The 22,591-nt window shown below is 43.5% G+C and overlaps 1 protein-coding gene across 1 annotated transcript; it reads right to left on the bottom strand.

The window, feature by feature from the left end:
- Positions 1-963: 963 nt before the first annotated feature.
- pgfb (placental growth factor b) lies at positions 964-21,758 on the bottom strand. Its single transcript, XM_066694451.1, has 7 exons — positions 20,988-21,758; positions 6,492-6,528; positions 4,741-4,937; positions 4,391-4,467; positions 3,832-3,861; positions 3,659-3,718; positions 964-3,239 (listed from the first exon to the last, which is right to left on the bottom strand). The coding sequence occupies exons 1-7, from the start codon at positions 21,051-21,053 to the stop codon at positions 3,218-3,220; spliced, it is 489 nt and encodes a 162-aa protein (XP_066550548.1). The 5' UTR covers positions 21,054-21,758; the 3' UTR covers positions 964-3,217.
- Positions 21,759-22,591: the final 833 nt, after the last annotated feature.

Raw genomic sequence — 22,591 nt, 5'->3', positions numbered from 1 at the left:
GCTTTGATCCTGAGCAGATCTGGTCAGCCACGTACCTTACAGGTGTGCTTTCATCTGGGGTCAGCCCGTCTCTGTACCCACGGGCATGCTGTGCAAAAACAAAAGATAGAACCCTTTTGGTATTATATAATGACTGTAAGTAATCAAAGTCTTTGTATGCAAAATGCCATAGATTTACTTCACATTGAGCTACTTTCAGTTTCTGTTTAATTTTTCAGATACAATTAACCTTATTGATTATTTTCTTACCACAGGTTTTCTGACATTTAACACTGAAGCCCCACAAATATAGTTCCCAACCCAGCGTACAGCAGGGGCCAACAGGGGGTCTCTCTCAATCTGGATAATGCTCTATCTAAATACCAAGGCTGCATAATCTGTTAACCCCTAGCTGCCAGCTGCTAAATGCATGTATGCAAGTATTTAAGAGCCTAAGAGCAGTTGTGTAGGAGAAAAGGTCAGAGCATTTATAGTGGTCACAGTACACACAGTATACACAGTAGCTAACAAACAAAACGCCAGGAAGGGCAGCAGCGATGTGACGTGCTGTGGATGGTCTGCTCACCTGCCTTTCTGTTCAAGGAAGAGGCATTTATGTCTGTTCTGCATTTGAATGGCCAAAGAATAGATGTGTGAAATGATCCCCACACTAAAAGGCTAAATTGGCCACTAAAAACAAAATATGAAAGAATCAAAATCATGCAACAAATCAACGTCCTTTATTGATTGAAAGTTCAGCCAAACAGGGTGAAAAAGTCCTATGTGTACTAAATTTGAATCTGCAATGTTTTTTTTGTAGACATTAAGTATTGAGATTGATGTGAAAAACTGACAGTAAGCATTCTGGATCAGTAGTCCAAATAAAGAGGAATATTGAATTAAAGTTGCAAAAATCATAATTCATCCATCCATCCATCTTCAAAACCACTTTTACATTACAATGACTTGAGCACTCAGAGTGGGTTAAATATATTGCATTCTTTATTAACAGTAATACATTTATATATATATATATAATATATAAATATACACAATATACATTATCAACACAGACTTACAGACCTTTCCTGAAATGTTTTTTATTTACAACAAAAATTCCTTTCCGATAACATCCATTATAAAGTTATGAGAAAACACTGATGTCCTATGCAAAGTGGTTATGTATGTTTCAATATGCGTGTAGTGGTTAGGAGTAGCGGTCAGGGCTCTGGACTCTGGAGCGGATGGGATGTGGGACACTGCTGCTGTTCCCTTGAGCGAGACACTTTACCTGGATTGCTCCAGTAAAGTAACCCAGCTAAGTTAATGGGTAATTAATATTGTAACAATTGTAAGTTGCTCTGGATAAGGGCATCTGTTCAGCAACATAACGATACCGCTCTATTTCATACAGAGAGGTTTATTTGGCGTGTTGATGTATAAGACTTCGAGATTTGACCATCTTTGAGAGTCCACTGTGAACTACATTCCCCCAGAATAAATAGGATAGAAATAGACGATTGATGGAGGGATTTGCTTTCCCGAATAATAATGAGAAAGCAAATATACAGTTAAATAATACCAGTTTTTGGTTCATGTTTTTAGAATGTAAATAGCCTAAGTGGAGCAAGGCGAGTCACAAAATGAGTGATGAATAATGTAGACATTTTTGCCCCATATAGGTCCCTTAAAGTCTAAACACACTGCTGGGACATAATGAGCTTAGGACAGAACACAGATGACCTCAATTATCTCCTTATCAGAAGTGGTGCGTCTCTGGTCGCCCACTTCACCAGTCACCTACCTGAGGGGAATTGTTTCGGAAGTGAAGACATTTCAGATGGAAGGGAATTGAAATGAATCAAAGTTGAGAACCATCTTCAAAACCATTTAGGGCATGGGTAAAAAAACAACAACAGGAATGTGATGGAACTGTTCATTATCATAGGGTCCCTCTCCATTCACAGCCTGTTACACTTCTCTTCAATCCTGTTTTTTATGCTTGGAATACCATTATTTTAATGATAACTGTTGAAAGGGCTCTTCAAGTCTAATTGCCTGGCAGTACATAGGGACAGCTCATGATAACGCCACGGTATTTCATTGCCTAATTAATAAATCCTGATTTTCAAGTGAGTATTTCTTCATCCTGACATGTAGTCCTGTTCTTTTCGGTGGTTGACTGTATTGTGGTGCCGCGACTTCCCCTTAGGATCACAGGTGCACATGAAGGTAGAGTTAGGTAACACTTATCTCATGATTATATCTTCCAATTCTGCCTCACGGGAGAAAAACAATCTTCTGAATTGTCAGTGGCACCTCTCAGTTGAATATTAGAAGTAGCTCATGAGCATATGAGATTATGACAAACAAACACAACACCAGAGAAATAGATAAATAGGTCATATTTGCACCAGGATGTGATCAACTGTAAGGAATTGCCCAAGAGGTCGAGTCTGGGATTCACCATTATTTGCAGTACTCAACATCGACCCCTAGAGGGAGACTGCCACCTACTGCAAAAATAATACGAGAAATAATTCAGTTAAGGAGTTTGTACTTTGTGCCGATTTAGATCAATTGAATACATGATCATACAGTAGTCCTGTATCATTTATTCAGGTGGATTTTACATAGCCTTTTCTTTGAGATGCTGAGATGACACCCTTTACTCCTTCACAAGCACTCCACACCTCCATTCAGACACGTTAATAGCATAATTTATCAGCAGTTACACGTGTATAAACCTCCTCTTAACGAGTGGTATGATTCTTGCAGTCCTCAAGGTCTCTCTCTCTCTCCATTTGTGATGTGTTTCAGTCCAGGGAAAGGCTCTGTACAGCACATGGTTTAAAATAGCAAAGTTCCTGTTATTGATGACTATTGCCTCTATTCTTAGTAATAAATACTTTAAGTGTTTTAGAAAGAAATGAAACAAATAAAAATCGAGAGATCTCCGTCCTCCCTGATGCGATTAGTCTTTAAACGTTGAGCTTGGTCCTTCACAGCCATCCCGCTCCGCACGCCTGTCCGGACCGGCCACTTGAGGGGACGAGCCGTGGCTGTCTCCGGATGGCAGACCGGCTCCGGCCGTCTCACTCCCGCGGGAGCCCAGTCCCCGTCACTCAAGCCCAGATGAAGTACGCAATATCCGATAGAAAGTGCTTAGAAGACTGCCAACGTTGTTAACTCTGACCAGAAAAGGAATAAATAAAAGGAGCCAGGAGCTGCACTTCAGTTACCTGCGAGGGGGCTGGCACCTGTGGGGAGGAAAAACTGGTTAAACAGGGACACTTTCTCAGTTATATATATATTTTTTTAAGGTACACACTCTTCCCCTGGTAGTGACAGAGACACAGAAACTTTCGACCGTCCAGAATTAGAAAGGGAAGTTCAAATCACTCTATTTAAAACACTGCAGCCGGTTTTTCCAGCTGTTTAAATGCTGGTGCCAACATTGGATCCACCGAACGATTCCTGTGCAACATCACCAGTCTGTTTATTATTATAACTGGAAATGATTGGACTTTGTGTAACTGTAACAGGATCACGTCCAGTCTCCTGATAAGAGGATCCCAGCAGTGCTCTAATGGGGTTAAGTTGCTGTTACAATCGTTTCAGAGAAAGGAGGACTCAGTTGGACTTTAATTTATATAAGGGACAATTGTTATGAACTTACGTGTCGCAGACTTTTGCTTTCTGTTTATCCTTCCTTTTCCTTCCCTTCCTCTGTCTCTTCCTGAATCAATGAAAACAAATAAATACTCGTAAGCAAATACCGCTTAATATTAAATACCACCAACAATAATAATAATAATAATAATAATAATAATAATAATAATAATAATATACCTTGCTTTTTGTAAAACAACCTTCCTTTCTCTGTGGATGAGAAAACATGTTTATTTTAATATTTCCATTGTCCCATGTATTCATTGAAAAAGCAAATGTAAAAATAAAAACTCAATATATACAGCTCAGAAGAATTGAGATAATCATACAAATATTTAACCTTTCAATACCTCTGCTGTGCAATTGTGTGTATTTATAAAAAAGCAACGCTGCAGCAGCAATAACACACTGGCTTTGAACGGAGAGCACATGGAAACACTTGGTGTCCTTTGCCAGGTTCTTGCATTCTCCTTTATTGTGGTTTTAAAACACGGCCGCAGATAAGATCTTATTTGATCTGCACTTCGCAATACTCAAAGCCAGAAATATAAAACACCCTTATAGTGAGGTCTCTGAGAGGGATTTCTCCTACAGATGATAAAATGCACCCTATTTAAATCTGTGGTTTCCAAGTCAAAGACTCCAGTCCAGGATGCTGTTGGGGGGTCAATGCTGTGGAAAATATCAATTTCATTTCCACACACACACAAGAATAATAAAAACAGAGCTCTCTTCTTACCTACATTCACATGTCTGATGCTCAACAAAAGTCATTTCAACATACTCTCGGTCCTCCACGGGCTTGATCTTCAAGAGCTGGGGGGAGAGAGAGAGAGAAGCGGTTCCTGAATTGTTTCACACCATTCTCCTGACTCGGCTGCTTTTATGGAGTACATGATGATGAAATTCTGTCTGTTTATAATGATAGATCTGCCATGGCTGTAGATAAGTGGACCTGGAGTAAATTATTATGAAAATGATTAATTCAAGTACACTTCACATCCTAGCCCTATCCCTAAGGGTGAAGCCTCCTTTTGACCCTTTTTTTACGAAGCTTTACTGCGCCGTTCTGCCGGGTGCGTCGGGTACCTGCATGGTGACGTTGTAGGTCTGGGCAGGGTAGCACTCCAGGTTCTCGTCCCCGCAGCAGCCGGCGCAGCGCCACAGCGGCACGCAGGCGGGGCTGAAGATGTGCTCCACCTCGCTGGGGTACTCCTGCACCACCTCCACCAGCTTCTCAATGGTGCGGCAAAAACTGCGGCCCCACACCTCCCGGAACAGCATCACTGCAACACAGCGCGCACTTTGAACCACAGGCACAGGGCCACAATACGCTTCTTGTTGTTATTTAGCCTGCATGCTTTTATAGGCATATTAAAAGATAGTCATCTTCCATCTGTGATAGATAGAGATTTTGAATACTGAACAGGAGGTCAGTACTCTGTGAATTCCTGGCAAATTGTGGGCCTTATTAAAAAGAAGGAAATGAACAGGAATATGAATTACAGTATTAAGTGGGAACCCAAGGAGTCACTGCCAACCAACACGGGTGCCAAAAAAGAAAAAACAGCCTTGTGCTGCATGTCGGTGCGTATCCTGTTTTCCTGCATCAACCTTGTTTGTATAATCCGAGCTTTTCCTGTTGTACGTTACGCGTGAAACTGTACTGATATTATCAAACCGAAAAGAGGAAAACAGGGCTGTGTAATCGGAGAGTATATTAGACAAACAAACACAGCGGAGCGGAGAGACAAAGCGCAGAAATCGGTCGTTTGTAAACATGTCAGTGTGAATAACAGGGTATAAACCAGATACTGCTCTCCCAGCCTGTGGATATCAGGACCCCCGGGAGACGGCACTGCGGAGCCCGGCGTTACAGGAGCTTATTAGGCAACGAGACCAGGCTTGTAAATGCTGCGGGCATCTTTGAAGTAGAAGCGTCTTGAGCTCCTCCTAATCGTCTCACTCACCCGCCTGCATTACATTCTCTCTCTCTTTTATTAATTCTGGTGTCCTACGGTTTGCTTTACTCTCCATAAATGTGAATGCCCAGTATGCTACTTCCCCACCCTTACATTGAGAAGTGAGGAGGCCTGAATATGAACAGATGTCCTCTATTCTCGTCCAATCCTGCTGTAGACCTAGTCAAGGCTGCAGGCGAGCTTCCTGCTTCACAGGACGCCATCAGTTTGGCTAATATTGCAACTTGAATTACTCCCTGCTATTTCCTCATATCACTCTAAAGCAAATACACTTTTCTACTGACTGAGAGAGGATAGATGTTGACTACCAAAACAAAACAGCAGTCCGTTTTCTGATTAGTCCGTTTCTTATTCGTATCAAGCAGCAGAAAAGATCACCTCATTTCTATTCGCAGTGCAAAACCTCCGCTCTATTGGTTGTGAACTCCACATTTAATACACCCAGCTTGAGACAGAATATAATAAGTGAGGAAATTCTTCTTCTCCCAGAATCCCTGCAACAGACGAGCACGGCGCCACATACTAATATGAAAGACACCATGCCTGTCAACAGGATCTTATAATCACACTGAAGAGGGTTTTAATATAACAGTGCTGTCCACATTTCCTGAATTTGTTTTTACTGCTTTACTTTAATATCTCCCAGTGTACTTTGTAACTCTACATGCACGATATTAATAAACACCAAGACCAGAGGACAACTCCCAATGCTCTATTTTGAAATACATTTCCTCCTCGATGTAAAGGTGGATCAAGGCCATATGGCATCACAACAATTGCCAATTCAAACCTCTTGAAAAAGTCTGTGGTGGTCAAGGTTTTTGATATGTTAACATGCGAGACGTTTATTTATCTTACCTCCAGAGGTATTGTTTCCACTGGATGACGCCGACGTCTGAAACAGAAGAAAATAAACCAGCTTAGATATCTGATGAGTGAATTCACAGCGAGGAGTTCATAGAAAAGCAAATTACTGGCAGAAAAGTTAAAAATACTTCAGGAGTGGAGGACCGGGTCTTTCTGGCTCCAATCTTACACATTAAATATCACTACTAAAGATGCCCCACATGATCAGGGTGAATGACAAAACGAGAACAATGACACAGGGGTAGTTATAAAGTTGACACATCACCCTCGGATAGTGAGGAGCATCTCTGATTTCAGCAGACGACCTCTCCATTAGCACAGGGTGAGCAATTAAAACTATTCTGTCAAACAACACCCTCTAGTGGCGGAGGACCGTTGACTTGAAATGGAGAAAGTCCAGATGGAAGGAGTATTTTCACAGGGAAACTGGGTCTGAAAATAATCCTTGACAACTGGCCAGGTCCAGGCTGGGTAACTTCTATATCACATGCCCCCCCCCCCACCCCCACAGCACTGTTTAGGTTACAAAGCTGTTTCTACACTATACATCTTTTATGGGCTCATTTTCCCATTCGTTGGTTCCCCTTTCTTTGGCATTTCTCACGTCAGCACTGTAAACAGTTATTTAAATTTATTTTTCCCCCCTCACTTAAAAAAACTAAAACATACAAGACAGGATGATCCCTTAAACCCAAGCAGGGATATCTCCCTTGTTATTATAAAGTATTATGCAAGAGCCCCAGGACATCCTATTGAGCTGGAGGTAAACAACCTCTTCAAATGAGACCATCCCAAGGAGTGTGTGTGCGTGTTTACTGGCTATGCTCTCACAGTCGTGTACACAAGAATGATCTCTCACAAAATACCCCTATGTTCTTGTTAGGGCAGAGAGAGTAATCTAGCTGCAGTATACTATAGTTTATGGAATCTAACAAGCATACTACAGACACCACAGGAAGATTGTCTAGCAAGGATCAATTATTTGCATTTTTCTCACTGTTACGTGTCGGAAACAATCAACAAAGCTTTTTTTTAATAGTTTTTTTATGGTGCATCACCACACTGCCGACCTGCGTTGGACGGGGGCTTTGCTGTGAGAGAAGCCTACTGAAACACGATCTTATGTCTCTGCCTGACATTTCTGGGCACTGGTCTGCATGTCTGTACAGTTGGTTAGCCAGTAATTGTGAATAATTACAGTATTCAGAGCACGATTGTCTGATGCTTCGGTGCCCGTTGAGTGCCATTTCCCCTGCTTTGTCCAATGTGTTTTTGCAAGCTGCCAGTTTGACACCAAATAGGAGGCACAATCACGAAAGCCGTCTCTGATAGGACACAAAGATAGGTCATCGCTGCGCTGGTCTACCATATCAAAGCTTCCCGCAGAGCCACGTATGAATGGAGCCCCCAGCTGACTGCAATATGTTCAAGATGTAAACTCAAACACGGCAACTTCTGAGCTCAAAAGAGTGATTAAACGCAGTTCCAGTAGGGGAGGGGGAAGCACAGAGTTCACAGATATGTTGTGGTTTAAAAATAAAAGTCAAGAAAACCACTAGGGCCATTTTCTATATTTCATCAGGAGGAAAAGAATACTATAGCTCACCTTCAATGTATTTTGAATCCCTGACTCGTTAGTGTGGAAAGGACAACCGTTGTGCCTGTGGTTAGTTATCTTCCTCACAGGGCAGTATGGTGCATTCCACAGAGATAACCCATCTGACTCAGTAATATAAACCGATATATAACCTAAAGGAGCAGGCCAGGACGCCACAGATAAATTGCAACCACACACATACTGTAAAAAGCCGCCTGTGGTAAATGACGTTTGCCAAGAAAAGGCTGACGCAGCAAAACCGCAATGGAGAAAAGGGATCACTGGTTCTGTTGATAGTGGTCAGCTGGGAAAACACAATGACCTGCTCTCTCAATCTGGGCGCTGGTTCTGCTACAATCTCCATTGTTTCTGCGGGATGTAGTACCCAGAGGTACAGCACAGGACAAAAATAAATCCTAACAGGCTTTGATAGCACGTTAAAGGTTACAATAAAGCTGATGTAAGGGCACTGGTGATCGAATTAGGCATGGCTACACAAAATACAATTAAAAGAACCTATCCCTGTATAGATCACTGTAGAAATCTCACAGGATGGCATTGTTCAAAGGGAGAGCGGGTTGAGTGTGTGTGTGGGGTTCGATTTCATACAAACGCGCTAAATCCAGCCGAGCCCTCACTCTGAGCTCCTTCTGTTAGTCCCATTCTCTACTCAGTTCATCATCAACCCACTTACGCTTGTCTAAATAAAGCCTCTTTTCCCCTGATGACAGAACTCTGCGAGTCTCCGCTCTTGCGATTCTCAGAAAAGTTTCTGCCGTCTTTCCAGGAGCTGGCAGAAAGCGCCAGCCTTTTCTCTCCCAGGGGGCCCGGGCGGCGCTCCAGCTCTGGTTCGAGAAGTGGGAAGATCGGTGGTTTCCATTAAGCCCTCAGAAACACAGCAGACCACATCACAAAAGATATTCATCCATCGCTTTAAGCCACCCTTCAACATGAGGGGAAACTATAGGAGACTTAAGCCGAGCAGACAAACGTCTCGGGCGTAATTAACCCGTGCCTTTTGGCACCTCGGCAGAGAGAAGCCACTGTGTGGATGTGAATGGAGAGCGAGCTGCTCCCACACTTGGCATGCCGGTGGGGCCATGTGGGGAAGCTCACGTAGCCGTTCCTCATTGCGCGCGCTCACTCTGTCAATGCGCACACACTCTGCCCTCTACAGCTCCTCTCCTGCCCTTCAATTCAGCGCTGGGATTCTTTTACAGCGAGGTGGGAGGGGAGAGGAGTGACAGAGAAAGAAAGGGAGAGCCCGAGAGAGCTTTACAGCCAGATGTGAGATTGTTTGGCTGTGACCGAAGCATTGTTTACCCCCAAACAGACTGCATCTACTACATAATGAAAAAGCCATTCCTCCAGCCTTGTCCTTCTGACGAGGGGCTCGGATCATCCCACCGGCTGCTTCAGACCAGCGCCCGCTCTTATTGGCCAGTTATCATTCCGGATGAAGGGTGCGATTCAAGCGCTCTGTTGGATGAGGGGCCGAGTGCACAAAGGATGCTGCTATTAGATTTGATCGGTTTCTATAAGGCAGTGAAGCAGATGCACAGTTTCTCTGTTTTCCATTGGATTCTAAAGCCTTACTGGAGGGTAATTGGTGGACCAAAGTTTGATTTATAAAGTTGTAATTAATACTCATATTGAAATACTTAAAGAACATTAAAAGTAATTCATATACATGCTCATGAAGACAAGCATTCTTTTCATTGTCATATATTATATAGTCTCCTCCCTGTGAGCATGCTCTGAACTTCACACATCCAGTCTACAAACCATACCATGCGACGGCATCGTGTTCTCCCATAAGCAACTCTGCCCGAGCGGCCCCGGTCTGCGGGCGGGCCGTGATGGTGCACGTTGGCCGAAGACCCTGACCAGAGAGGAATCTGTCAAGCATTCCTGGGAGACAAGCTTGTGAGGCAGCGCTGGCAGATTGAGGTGTCGGGACTCATTTAATAAAACGAGCTTACATAACTGTGTAAACAAGTATGCCCAAGACAGATAAGCAGTCTGTATTGTGTGATTACATGACATCTTCCTGGAATGAATAGTCATTGTACAACTTGGTATCTGAATGAAAACAGACACCGATTTCAGTGTTTTAGCCAACAGGGGTTGTATAGCTTGTATTACATAGCTATTTCGGATCATCCAAATTAGTGTTACATTAAAACACAATTATTTGCTACTGTCAGTTACAAAAGTTATTTTTGCATACAATAAGGGAATTCATGGCTAATCCAGTCTGATAATAAACACAACATTTGTTACTGAGAGAGTGCTAGTAGTTTAGTCAGTCTTAGTTTGAACTCTGCTCTTTCTACTTGGTTGTTTATGTGCTCATTTTTCCCTTATTTTAGCAGTAGGAAGAGACGCTGAAAGGTTAATGGCTGGAAAACAAAGTACAGCATCAACCTTGCAGGTAAAGCTCAGGCAGGGTCAACTGAGCACAATCCACTGAGTCACCGAGTGATTCTGGTTAAGGGAAACACATTTCCAGTCACAATCCAGGAAGCCCCGATTAGCATACACGCCAGTGTGACCCGACACAGTTGATTGTTACTATTTTCAACACTCAATATTTTCATCTTCCTTTCATAAAATACTTCCTGAAGAACTTTTCGTTCCCTCTGTCGGGGGGCAAAGGCAAGACTGTAACTCATTTCAGTACTCCGTGTCCTCTGGATCAGATCTGAACAAAGGCGCATCAGCTCGCTCTCCTCATCACGGCAGCTCCCACAGCTAACAAGCACTTCACAGCCGTTTCATTTGTGGGATATGGTTCAGGAAGTTTGAAAAAGCCAAATCAAATGTGCCATCTAAAACTACTCTGGGCGTATGGAGCCTCTTATTTGTCCGCAGCGACCTGTTCCACAGCCAATCAATATTTATCATTCTGCATGAGTGTGTAATATGTACAGTCTATATTCCAGTTTGTGCACACTAGTTATTTACACTAACTGGCAAGCTGACAGGTCATTTAAAAAACAAAAACAGAAATAAAACACACTGGAGCGTTTGTCATGAAGATCCTCAGGGAAAAAAAAAACCTAGTTCACGTTTAGTAGGACAGATTAATGAGGCAGTTATGTCAGTGCACTTCTTTGCATTCTTCTGTGTTTTTCTCAGGGCTCTTTCCACGTATTCAATGTTAAAGAAGAAACACAATTAATGTGCCTTAATTACAGTAAGACGGCTCCTTTCTTGTGCTGCTGAAAGGAAGGCAGTGCGGGACGAGGCACACAAAGCCGCTCTGACATCCGACGGGGCCGTGCTTTTTTGTCGCGTCGTAAAAAGCCCTGGGATCTCAACAACCTGGCGCTTTCTTGCGACTCGGGGAGGGGGCTTTCTCCACATGCAAAGCGTTACTTAATCCAAACAACCCAGGACTGGAAAGGCACTGTACCCCTCGATCGGGAGCTTTGGCAGTCCTCCGTTTGAGGCCTTTTCACAAGCCGTTCACAATGGCCCAGCATTTGCAAAACCACTTGCCTGACGTAACCTGAATTGTTCCAGTGCAGATGGTACACAATATAGGTTTTATTTCCGTTATAAAGCAAAAAAGCACATACATGATTTGTGATCAGGCACAGAAACAGCATACATACAAAGTGACCTGAGTCTCGGCCTTTGAAGTTGCCTCGGCAGGAGTTTAGGAACAGGGAGTGCGAGGTTTAATTCTGCTGATGTTCCGATCATGAGCAGAGTTATAAATTCGAAGCACTGATTTCAATCTTAAGTCCAAGTATGGCATGACAATTAATACATTATACAGGATATAGACGGGCACGAGCAGCAGTGTGGAGTAGAGGGCTGTGGGTGTGGGACACTGCTGTTGTACCCTTGAGAAAGGGACTTTACCTGGATTGTAAAAACCCAGCTGTATAAACAGGTAATTGTATATTAAAATAATGTGATATATTGTAAGTCACCTGAGATACGGGTGTCTGCTAATTATTATAATAAAAGCAGTGACGTATCAACAGCTTATCAGGAGAAAAACACATTATTTGTTTGAGGATTTCATGATGAATTGTAAGGGCAGCACAAAGAAAGTGTGACATTTACACCTAAAAAGATAACAGACCAGGTGTAATAGAACAATCGTCCACTGAGGGACAACTATCTCCAGCACATCTAGTGCAGACGGATGTTGTTATGATTAGTATGACAAATGGTTTTCAGATGTTAGGCATTAGATAAGTCTCCTCTCAACCCTTTAATAAGACTGCAAATGGTCCTGCCAACCCAAACATCTCTGTTCATGCAAGAGGTTCAAAGGAACGCGATCTTGGGTTAGCATCTGAAGATCTCCGACAACGCAGTGAGACCGTTCCCGTGGAATGCTTCTGGCGCGGTCTGAGACATCACAGAGCACAGTTGTATCGTCTGCCTCTTTCATGTTCTCTCCACATGTCACAGGCAATCATATGTTATTCAGCACTAATGCACACAGACTCGTTGATACACCACAAAGGTCACAGTTAATGATGTTTTGGAAATAAAAAGATTTTAACAAATCAAATGAAAAGGTTGCCCAGTTTTTCAGAAACTCGTATCAAGGGTCAGATCTTGAAATAAGCCAGTTTCTGACTGTCACAAACCCTGTTTTTATCTGTCTGCGCTAGAAAAGTCAACAGCTCTGTGATACAAGGACTGAAAACTTTGGCTTTTAAGTTATTGCTTCAAAGCCTGTTTTTATTATTATTTAGTTTTTCCCATTTAATATCAAGTCCTTTTAAACTCTATTTCACAGAATCAAAAGTGTCTTCCTTTGAAAAGTGTGCCATTTCATAAACACACAATTTCTTGAGGTTTTGAAAGCCACATTTCTAGATAAATGTGTGATTTGTGATCTGTTGTCAGCAGTCAGCTGAGACTGCTTTTATAACATGATATTAAAAAAAGTTCAAAGGTAAAAGTCAATTTCAAGGAACAGGGCAGCGTAAAAGATAATCACTTTAATGTTAGTGGCCCCTGAGGCCATTTTTCTGAGAGCCATTTTTAGGAGAATAATTCATAAAAATACCCAGAGTCATGAGGCTTCCTCTGCAGCAGTTGCTAATAATACAGCCTACCCACAAGGTGGGGACAGAACTTATCCTGCAAGTTGAATCTTCAGTTTGAATTAGAAAGATCTTGCCTTTTAACTCTTGAAGTAGTTCTAACACTTTTAAGAAACCTTGAAATCTCTTGCAACACATAGGCTGTATATATTGCATAATACTTATTTTGAAAATATTGTGCTGCATATTTTCTATTGAGATAGATGTCAATTTATACTGAAAGATGTCGCATGCATCCATTTTTAAACCCTGCAATGACTCGGACTTATTTCTCCTCCATGTGCGTGAGCATCTTACTCTCCGATTCACACTAGTGTACCAAGTGTTGAGTCAGAGGTCTGTGTGCATGCAGTCAGATTTACTTTAGACTTTACCCTGACTTTAGACCAGGGGTGATAATTGAAGAGCTGCACTGGGTCGCTGTGGGAGCGGAACATGGATGCCAGACGATGACATCAGAGGAGAGCTGGCCCTCTCAGCGGCAGCCCTGGCTTGTCATTGAGAGAAGCCCCTGGGAAGAGCAGTCAAGCCACCGCACCAGTGCACACATGGCCGACTGTGACCAGCGCCTCTGTTCAGGGTCACTGGAGCACAGCACCCCCTCCCTGGGGGTTTACGGAGGCCAGGGTTGGGGGCAGGGGGCACTGGGGGCACATAGCGCAACACGTCGCCTATTCGGCGATTTCCGAGCCTTTGTCCCTCAAATGTAGAAGTGTATAAAAAACTTTTAAAGCATGTCGTTTGTGTCAGGCAGGACGTCCTCTCGAATCTGAAGAGCATGATTATGTGAACTCGTTTGCGTTAGGAAGCACAGAGAGAGAAAAGCAGGCAGCGCCACCAAAGACAGTGACAGATGATCTCAAGTGTGCTGAGAGACATGGGAGCTGACAGGAATGCAAAGGAAAAATGAAATGCATGACTTGTTCAAGTTTAAACGCCTTTAAAGTGTAAATGTACAGGGTGCAGTGAGAGGTATTGAAAGATCAGGCACTGTTAGTCAGCAGGACAGTAGCTTTCAATGAGAGAGTATCCTGAACTCCCTGAAGAGAGGCTCAGTAATTCACTGCTGAGGAATTTGAAAGCACCTACACTTCATTTGTCCTCCCTGCCTTTAAAAAAAAAAAAAAATTATACACACAAGGATTAATCAAATGCCAAAACCAACGACCTTTAATTGCATTCTTGTAACCATAATTATAAGTCCTCTTGAGCAGGACTCTTTGTCTTGAAAACTAGAATATTGCTGTCATGATGGGAAGAGAGCAGAGAGAACAAAATATTTTTAGAGAGAGTGGTCATGCACGGTCTCCTATACAAACAAAAACATTCACAGAAACAGGACCATCTATGACCCCAACAGCGCTGGATAACTCATTGTTTCCAGGGACGTCGATTAGATTTCACAGAAATGTTTTTTATAGGTTTCGGGAGAAAATAAATCCTAGAAAACAAACTCCTTAGAAGAACTGTGTTTTCTATATCTAACCTGGAAACTGAAAAAAAAAGTCTATCCCAATTTGTTAAGTGCACTTTCAGTCCTTATAGCTCATTTCCCTCCATGCTCACACAAATCCCGAGATAAGAAGTGGGTAATTGTCGTCTCTATTACAGTAAACGCTGTACTCCCTGTGTAAACCACACGAAATTACCAACAGATGGGAGATTAAAGGTTTCCAGAGGAGATTGCAGCGCTGAACACCGCTCCTCCCCGAGGGGAAGAGAAATTCATATTTCCTGATTGCAATTGCGCCCTCTCCCCAAGGACGGCGCATTACAGCCTTGACGGCCCGTCAACGAGACACCGGGGTTCCCACTGAGCGTCCACAAAGGACAGCTTCATGAATCAAGGCCACTTCATCATTTGTACTGGACACCACTTTCCATGGCCCATTCACTGGCTGCACGTATGGCTGCTACACCCCCTTGTCAAGATGCGTCGATATACGGACTCATAACAGCAGCAGGTCTGTCACACGCTTCGAAACAGCAGCGTTCAAGCCAGATGCTTCCAGATTGCTTATTATAATGAGTTCATAAACAGTGCTGCTTTGGAGGCTGTGGCATGAAATCAGTCTTCAACCCATGAGCAGTCAAACGAAAAAGAAAACATCCTCTATGGGCAGGAAACACACGGCACACAAAGACAGAAGGCTTCTGACAGAGGGCCAGAGACCGGGGACAGGTATGAGCAGCAACACAAGCCAGACTCGCACAACTCAGCTGTCTGTGCTGTCACCTGTACAGGCTGTTGTTGACTTTGTTGGCAGGCTTGCTGGCGCGGTACACTGCCAGTTATATAAATAGTGCGCAGTCTGCTGCAGCACAAGATAATTGCCTGTATGCTGCACAGATGGTCAGTTAAGGTATTGTTGTGTTAATGGCTGAATGGGAAGGAAGCACCTGTAATGAATCACGTCTTACAGCGAGCCTCAGAAGCTGGAAACACTGAACGCACGTCTGTCTGTCTGTCTCGGATACGAGCTGTAATCCTTTCAGACATGCATCATTCTGCGTGGAGTTTCGATGCGTTGGCTCACACGTGAACCTTGACAAAAGAGATCATCTCCCTGCATCACTGAGTAATACATTTAGAATAGGGAATTTTTTCGTAGAGATCAGAGCAAATAGAGGTGTGAGTGTTTCAGAGTACACTTTTTAGAAGGCAATTCCTATACAATCCAGCATGAAACTCAATGAAAGATGGCTGCAGTTCCTTGTGGATGATTTGCAAACTGAAAATACTGAATCAGTACTGTGTAGTTACTATCATAAAAACAGAAGCCCTGGGACAGACACTGGTGCTCTGATATCATTTTGATGACATGATGGGCTTGTGCATATATCTAGATATTAAACACACACAGCGTGCACTGAAAATGAGCTTATGATTGACTTCCTTAGATCATTCTTAAAAAGGGGACCTTAAAAAGAAATCCTTCTGAGTAGCTCAGCAGGGGAATATTTGCAAAGCTTTTTATAGAGTCCTTCACATGCCATCTGCCAGTAGTGTATTGATTTAAGCTTTGCCGTTTCCAGACACTGGTCTGGGTAGAGACAAGGCAATGGGACAGCCAAGCTGGTTTTCTGCATCCCTGTCTGGCCTTCTGGATTGTGGCTGGAGCAATGAGTCAGAAGAGTTGGGGGGCGGTGCTGGTAAAAGCCAGGCTCTTCCTCTATCACTGCTGCAGTGCCATTTTTGCAGACGGGATGTCAGCGCTGATAAAAACCTCACTCACACAAATCCTGTCGTCAACAGCTGCCGTTTTATCAGCGGAGGGCAACGTGAAAACACCTCTGGTCTGAACTAGGATGTGCTAAGAATAAATTAGAAGGAGGAAGGAGAAGATGTAAAAATAACAAAGGAAATTGAACGGGGAATTCTGCATGAACCTTTTTTTTTTAAAGCACCTGTCACACTGACTCAGCGCCGGGCATCGAGGAATGACGTCCAGACATTGTTGTGTTCAGGAGGAGGACGGTCAACGATGCCACTGCTATTGTTCTGGTAACATAACACAGGTGCTTCCCCAGAACTTCTGTACGAGCAAAACACAGAGCAGAAAGACGCTGGCCGTCCGTGGCTGTTTTTACCAGCACAAGGCCAAACAGGTGCAACTGACAGAGAGCCCGATCACAAGTGATAAACAATGTTTTAATAGAAACAGGTCAAACTCTTTCCATATGCATTCAGTTAAAATTACACATTTAAGCACATTTAACATAAGAGAAAATAATTTGGTGTAACATTAACTTCAGCTCACAGGGAATTTATTTGCCTAAAGCAACGCCATCCAGATGCACAGGCCTGGTTTCATCTGCTCTGATCTATTTTACCTCAGTGCTGCAGGAGACTTAAACAAGCTAATGAGAGTGGGATGAATTAATGCTGTACAGCCCCACGAAAAGATTGCAACTTAATCCAATCAACTGTGCCCATGCCCGGCTCGCCCGCACTTGCCTACGCTATTAAGAGTTAGACTCAGGGTAACTGCATCCTTGAAACTAGCGGCAATAACACTGCACACAAGAAAAACTGTTGTGATATTATAAATGTGCATTATAAACAAACAAACAAACAAACATGTTCCAGCCATAAGGGGCAGTGGCAGCAGCATCTATAGCTGCATAGGTAGAAATAATAATGTGTTTGATAATGTGTTTTACAAGCCCACATTTTCAAGACCCATCTCCATCACACAGCTGCGCACGATGGGTTACTTTACGCCCTACAACAACAGAAACAGATTACAGAGAAGTAAACAGCCATCGCTCATTATGAACTCCAGGCATGTGGAAAAAGCCAGATGCAGACATTTATAAATGGTTCCTAAACTGCGACTATTTACTTTTCCATTTGTTTGCATTCCCTGCAGGAAGATGTAGCTGCACCCCCACAGACACCCACTCCCCCATATACTTCAGCCTTACACTCCTCCTGGTCGAACCGGAAAAGCCTGCTTGTGTGTCGTTCTGTACATTAGATTAGCGTAATATTTAAATTCAACGTGAACACCACATTTAGGCACTCTTAAGATCCGCCTGTTATTCACAATACAGGTATATAAATTACACTATAATTACAAAGTTGTTCAACATCTGGCACAAGCCTTCTTCTGTAGACTACCAGTACAGCTTTTCTACACATAAGTGGTAAATGAATACCTCCTATTCATAGAAATACAAGATCAGTACTTCCAGGACTCACTGCATAATTGTAATGTATTACCAGGCTGTAATTAAATTAATAGGATGTATTTGTTGTGCCTTAATTTAGTGGAACTATGTCAGGGCAGCACCTTTATAATTGGTGTAGTACAAAGAAAATTCCTTTCCTGGGATAAAGTGCAGCCCATAATCTATTGCTCAATGTCACAACTTCGGCGTGTTAATTTTGCCGTTGGTGGAGTTCGCGATGTGCAGCCTTGCATGGTACGGCGGGGTGGAAGTGTGACTGCGGTTGGGAGATGCATGCAGCAGGAGCATGTGTTGCTTGGACGGGTTATCAAAGAAACAGCTGTTTGAAAGTTCCCGACGGTCCCGGCGCTTAGCAGAGTGCGGAGCCTGCATTCACGGCCTGAAAAGCTGAGCCCCTCCGTCCTCTCGAAAAGACTAAAGCATCCCGGCACTAGTTGGCCCGGCGGATGAACACACTCCTCAGATGGACCACAGTGTTAGGCGAGCGTCAACAGCTGTTAATGCAGTAGGGAGCCGTCTTTTACTACAGCCGTGTCAAAGGGAGCTGGAGGAGGGGGATTCAAAGGAATTTATGAATGCTGAAGCTGTCGGAATTGTGCTCGCTGAAGAGGCTGTGGAGTCAAGCACTCGGCCCCTCTCTGCACCACGCTGATGTAACCATCGCTGCATGGAAGAATCACATATTTCCCACCAAGAGAATGGCCAAAGTGGCATTTTAACTGAAATGATTGTATTTATTTATTTTTAAACCCAGCGATCACACTAATTGGGTACTTATCTGCTTAACCCAATGTAGAACTAGCTCATCTTTGCTTTTTCTGGGGACAAAATTGACAGAAAACAATCCAGGAGGTTTTAATGATGCCTGGGCTGAAAGGCTTTGAGCTGATGGATACACATAGCTGCTAATGTTAAATGAAGGTAACCGCACCAAAACACTCTTTGATCAACACTTTCAACAAAAGCGCCGAAGCACAGGGTTAAAGCTGGGCATGGCATACTCTACATTCAGACTTGGAGACCGCGGCAGCTCTTTCCGCCAAATTGGCAGAGTGTTCTTCTATGAATTGGGGGACAAAAAGCTGAATAGACTAGGAGGCTGTGACTTGCATTATACATGAGATGCTAACATAGCTAGTGTGTAGCTGCTTGTTTGTCCAGCTAAAAAGTTAACTGAATGGGTCTTCAGTCTAACCGACAGGGTATGCAGCTATGCCAGGCCTGGTGGCACTTTCTTACAAGTGTTATTACTGAGTGGCACAAGACTTGAATACGAGGCGTCACTCCTACAGCCTAGGAGACGCAGAGCCCTGCACTGCTGACGTACTTTTTCAAGCGGAGGTGAGGCTTAAAAGTGGCAATGTCACAGCGCAGCACAGAGGACTGCTTTGTCCTTGCAGCCTGTGGTAAATATTCTCAAGGTTGTTGCAACAAATGCCATCATAACAACAACAACAACTGTAAAAAATAAAAATCTACAGCACTGGGAGGGTAGGACCGTTAGAAGGTCAATGCTCTCTCGCTCAGCACAAATCCACGACCGGCGAGAAAACGTGACAGGCCAGCCGCCCAGTGTGTGAAAGACGCCCAGACAAAGACGAGCACCGCAAGGGCAGATAATCGGACGTGGATGTGATCATTTGTTACGGCGGTCCTCAGACAGCGGCGCATAAAGAAGGCCTGAATTTAACCAGTGTTTGCCGCTCTCTCCCTAAACAATCTGCGGCCGCGAATCCCAGCAGAGCTTCGGTGCCATTCAGTGAAAACAATTAACACTGTTACTTTTGTTTAGTACGCAGCGCATGGAGGGTGGGAGGGGTATCAGTAATCAGTTCACCCCTCCTATAGGCCACTTTCAATGGGCCGCATCTGATCCCCCACACATCAACAAAAGCTGATAGGTAATAGTATTCAGCAAGTGGGTCGAAATGGAACCAGTTGGGGAACAGTTTTGTGTGTGTGTGCGTTAATATAGACTACACCACTACAACTAGGGTAAGACTATATCCACACTTAACTTAAACCTATCAATTTGAGTCATAACCCCTTTGTTCAACAACTCAGTGCTTCTGTATGTCAAAGATTATGTTAACCTTTGTCTATGAACTTTCTGCAAGTGTGTTTTAAAACATTCCCCCTTTTAAAGACACCAGCCAGGCAGCCAGACTGTGTGGGAAGTCCTTGCTAGGATTTCTCTGAAACCTCTCCAAATATCTTACACTGACACAAATTGAGCCAAGGCTGACTCTGCGAGGGGTTCATTACTTCAACATTTATCACCGACCCTGAATAAACCAGAAGACACCAACAAAAGGCCAGAGTAACGCTGTAATAGAGAGGAAAGACTGAACTGAAAAGGCTGGATATTTGATATAAGGGAACGATGGGTGTACTGGATCCTATTCTCCTTTTGTGTGTGTGCGTGCGATTGTATGTGTGTGTGGGGAGGGGTGGGGTGTGGTTGTGTCTTGTGACTTGGGTGTGGGGTGTGGGGTGTGGGGTGTGGGGGGTTGGGGGGGCACCATAACACCAAATAGCAGAGTTGTGTAGCTATGGGTCAAAAAGAAAACACAAAACACCAATTCACAATAATAGAAATGAACCCAATGCCTATATGCGACTTGTCACGTTTCTCCAGATGACTCAGCCCTCTGTATGGCAGGAGATCAGAAGGAGCTCAGAGAGCAATGAAACCGTGGATTATATTGACTCAGAGACGGTCTGACGCAATGACTGAAGTATGGAGTTACGAGGGAAATTCAAACTAAATAGTTTAGTCTAGAGCACTGGTATACTTTAGTAAATCCCTTATTTATTTTACAACATGGCTAGCATCTCTATTAGTGCAAATTCTGGAACAACCATAAATGTAATTAAAAATCACAATAAACACAAGATTTAGCGGCTCTAGGGGTTCAATCCCACAATTGCATGAGTTTAACTATTGCTTCCAAGTTTAAAACTGCAGCTTTGTCATGTGAGCGACAGGGTGGCTGCCAGGGTTGCATGAGACACATGCAGACATGTACATGTAACACAGAGAGCACATGCATGTGACACTTTGGGGGTGGATGTGCCAGAGCAGGCTTCCCAAAAAAGGCTCAATCGTGCGCTTACCTGAGCAGGTGAGAAGTGCAGGAGCAGGGCGGCGATGATCTGGGTGATGTTGGCCAAAAATTTCATGTCGATTGCCGCATCCAGTTTCCAGCCGGCGAATCGGACTAAAGCGCATCAATTCCGGTACGAAAGGCACATGTGCGGAGGAGAGACCGACACGGATCTTCAAAGCGAGCCCTGACGCAAAAGAAACGCAAATGTCTCAGTCGTGCAAAGTGCGCATCGGCACGTCCTGCTGCTCGGGCACAGTCAACCTGAAGAAGGACAGCCGACACCCCCCCGGGAGCTGCGTTTCATTGGCACCGGCCGGATCGGGGGTCTGATGGCATCAAACAATCATCTGGATGAAATAAAAGAAACAGCTGCTGTAACCCGATATGACAATTATGAAAAGTTCCAGTAGAAACCGGCAAAGTCCGTCCTTTTGGGTGCCACTCTGGGAGCAGTTTGTCCTCCAAAAAAAGCAGCAAAAAAAAAAAACCAAAACGGTCTAATAATATCTTCCGTTGTCTTGAACACACTTTCTTTTCCTTTCTTTCTTTTTAGCAAATGTCTGTAATTGATCCTCACAGAGATGCAGCCCTGCAGTCCCTTTAATGCACGCAAGCGGACCCGTCCGTCTTTGGCAGGGTCCACACACACACTGATGGGTTTGAATGGTCCTGGGTGGGAAAGCTGGTGCAAGAAGACCGGTCTCTATTTCCTCAGTTCCTCGATACATACATGGCACTAATTGCTCCTCTGTACCTCTCAAACTTGTAGTTAAATGAATCTCCTCCCCTCCAAAATCTCCCTCCCTCTGTCCCTCTCTCTCCCTTCCCCTCTCCTCTCCCTCTCTCTCTCTCTCTCTCTCTCTCTCTATTGCACAGTCTGCTCTTGTGTATCATTGACAGCATGAAAAAGACTCGGAAATCTTTACACTTGCATGCAATCATTGCCATCGTTTGCATTTTAATATGAACTCTGATATAACAACTAAATCTGAACTTGAATACAAATGCACACACACACACAAAACAGCAACTTGCCTGCAATTAATTTGCCTGCCTGTTTGTATAATCTTGATTGCAGTAAACATGCTATTAATTCACTGTCCAGCTGATGCAATCTCGACTTCCTGTCTGCGGTTTTATATATTGGATTTCTTAGAAGTTAAAAGTTGTTGATGTTGATCTTCAATGTTGATGTGTTTCAGCATGTTGTGATAACTGCTGCAGGAGTGCCACAGGGTCCTCTGGTTTTTTATTCCACTTGAGCTTTGCATGATATGTGAACAAATGATCATAACGTCTGAGGCAGTTTAACCTTCCCCCCCCCAGGTCTTAATTGACGATTTGATGGCATTTCAAACGTGCTGGATGGCAGCATCATATGTTTGGTGAATTGCAAATTTCAATTTATTCTATATATAATCATCATCATTGTCAGTCTCATCACAGTGCCACAGGGCTTTAAGTAATGTAATTAAAGCTTGATACTATGTCTTCCCTGTTTTCATTTCCTTTCATTTGGAAAATGCTGCGTTCAGTGATTGTCGATTCTTAAGTCTGCATTTTTTTGTAAGGTGTATCTGGTTATTGTGGGTGTTTTTTATTTTTCCACAG

This window comes from Amia ocellicauda, chromosome 21 (assembly GCF_036373705.1).
Source record: "Amia ocellicauda isolate fAmiCal2 chromosome 21, fAmiCal2.hap1, whole genome shotgun sequence".
Lineage (NCBI taxonomy): Eukaryota > Metazoa > Chordata > Actinopteri > Amiiformes > Amiidae > Amia > Amia ocellicauda.
Note: the sequence above shows the minus strand (reverse complement) of the source record. Positions and strands in the feature narration are given on the sequence as shown.

Excerpts from the sequence above, each read along its gene's own strand:
- pgfb (XM_066694451.1), bottom strand. The coding sequence starts at position 21,053 with ATGAAATTTTTGGCCAACATCACCCAGATCATCGCCGCCCTGCTCCTG. Across the intron at positions 3,862-4,390 it reads CATCAGACATGTGAATGTAG|AGAAAGGAAGGTTGTTTTAC; the intron begins GTAAGAAGAGAG and ends TCTCATCCACAG. Across the intron at positions 3,240-3,658 it reads AAAGCAAAAGTCTGCGACAC|GTGCCAGCCCCCTCGCAGGT; the intron begins GTAAGTTCATAA and ends TCCTCCCCACAG.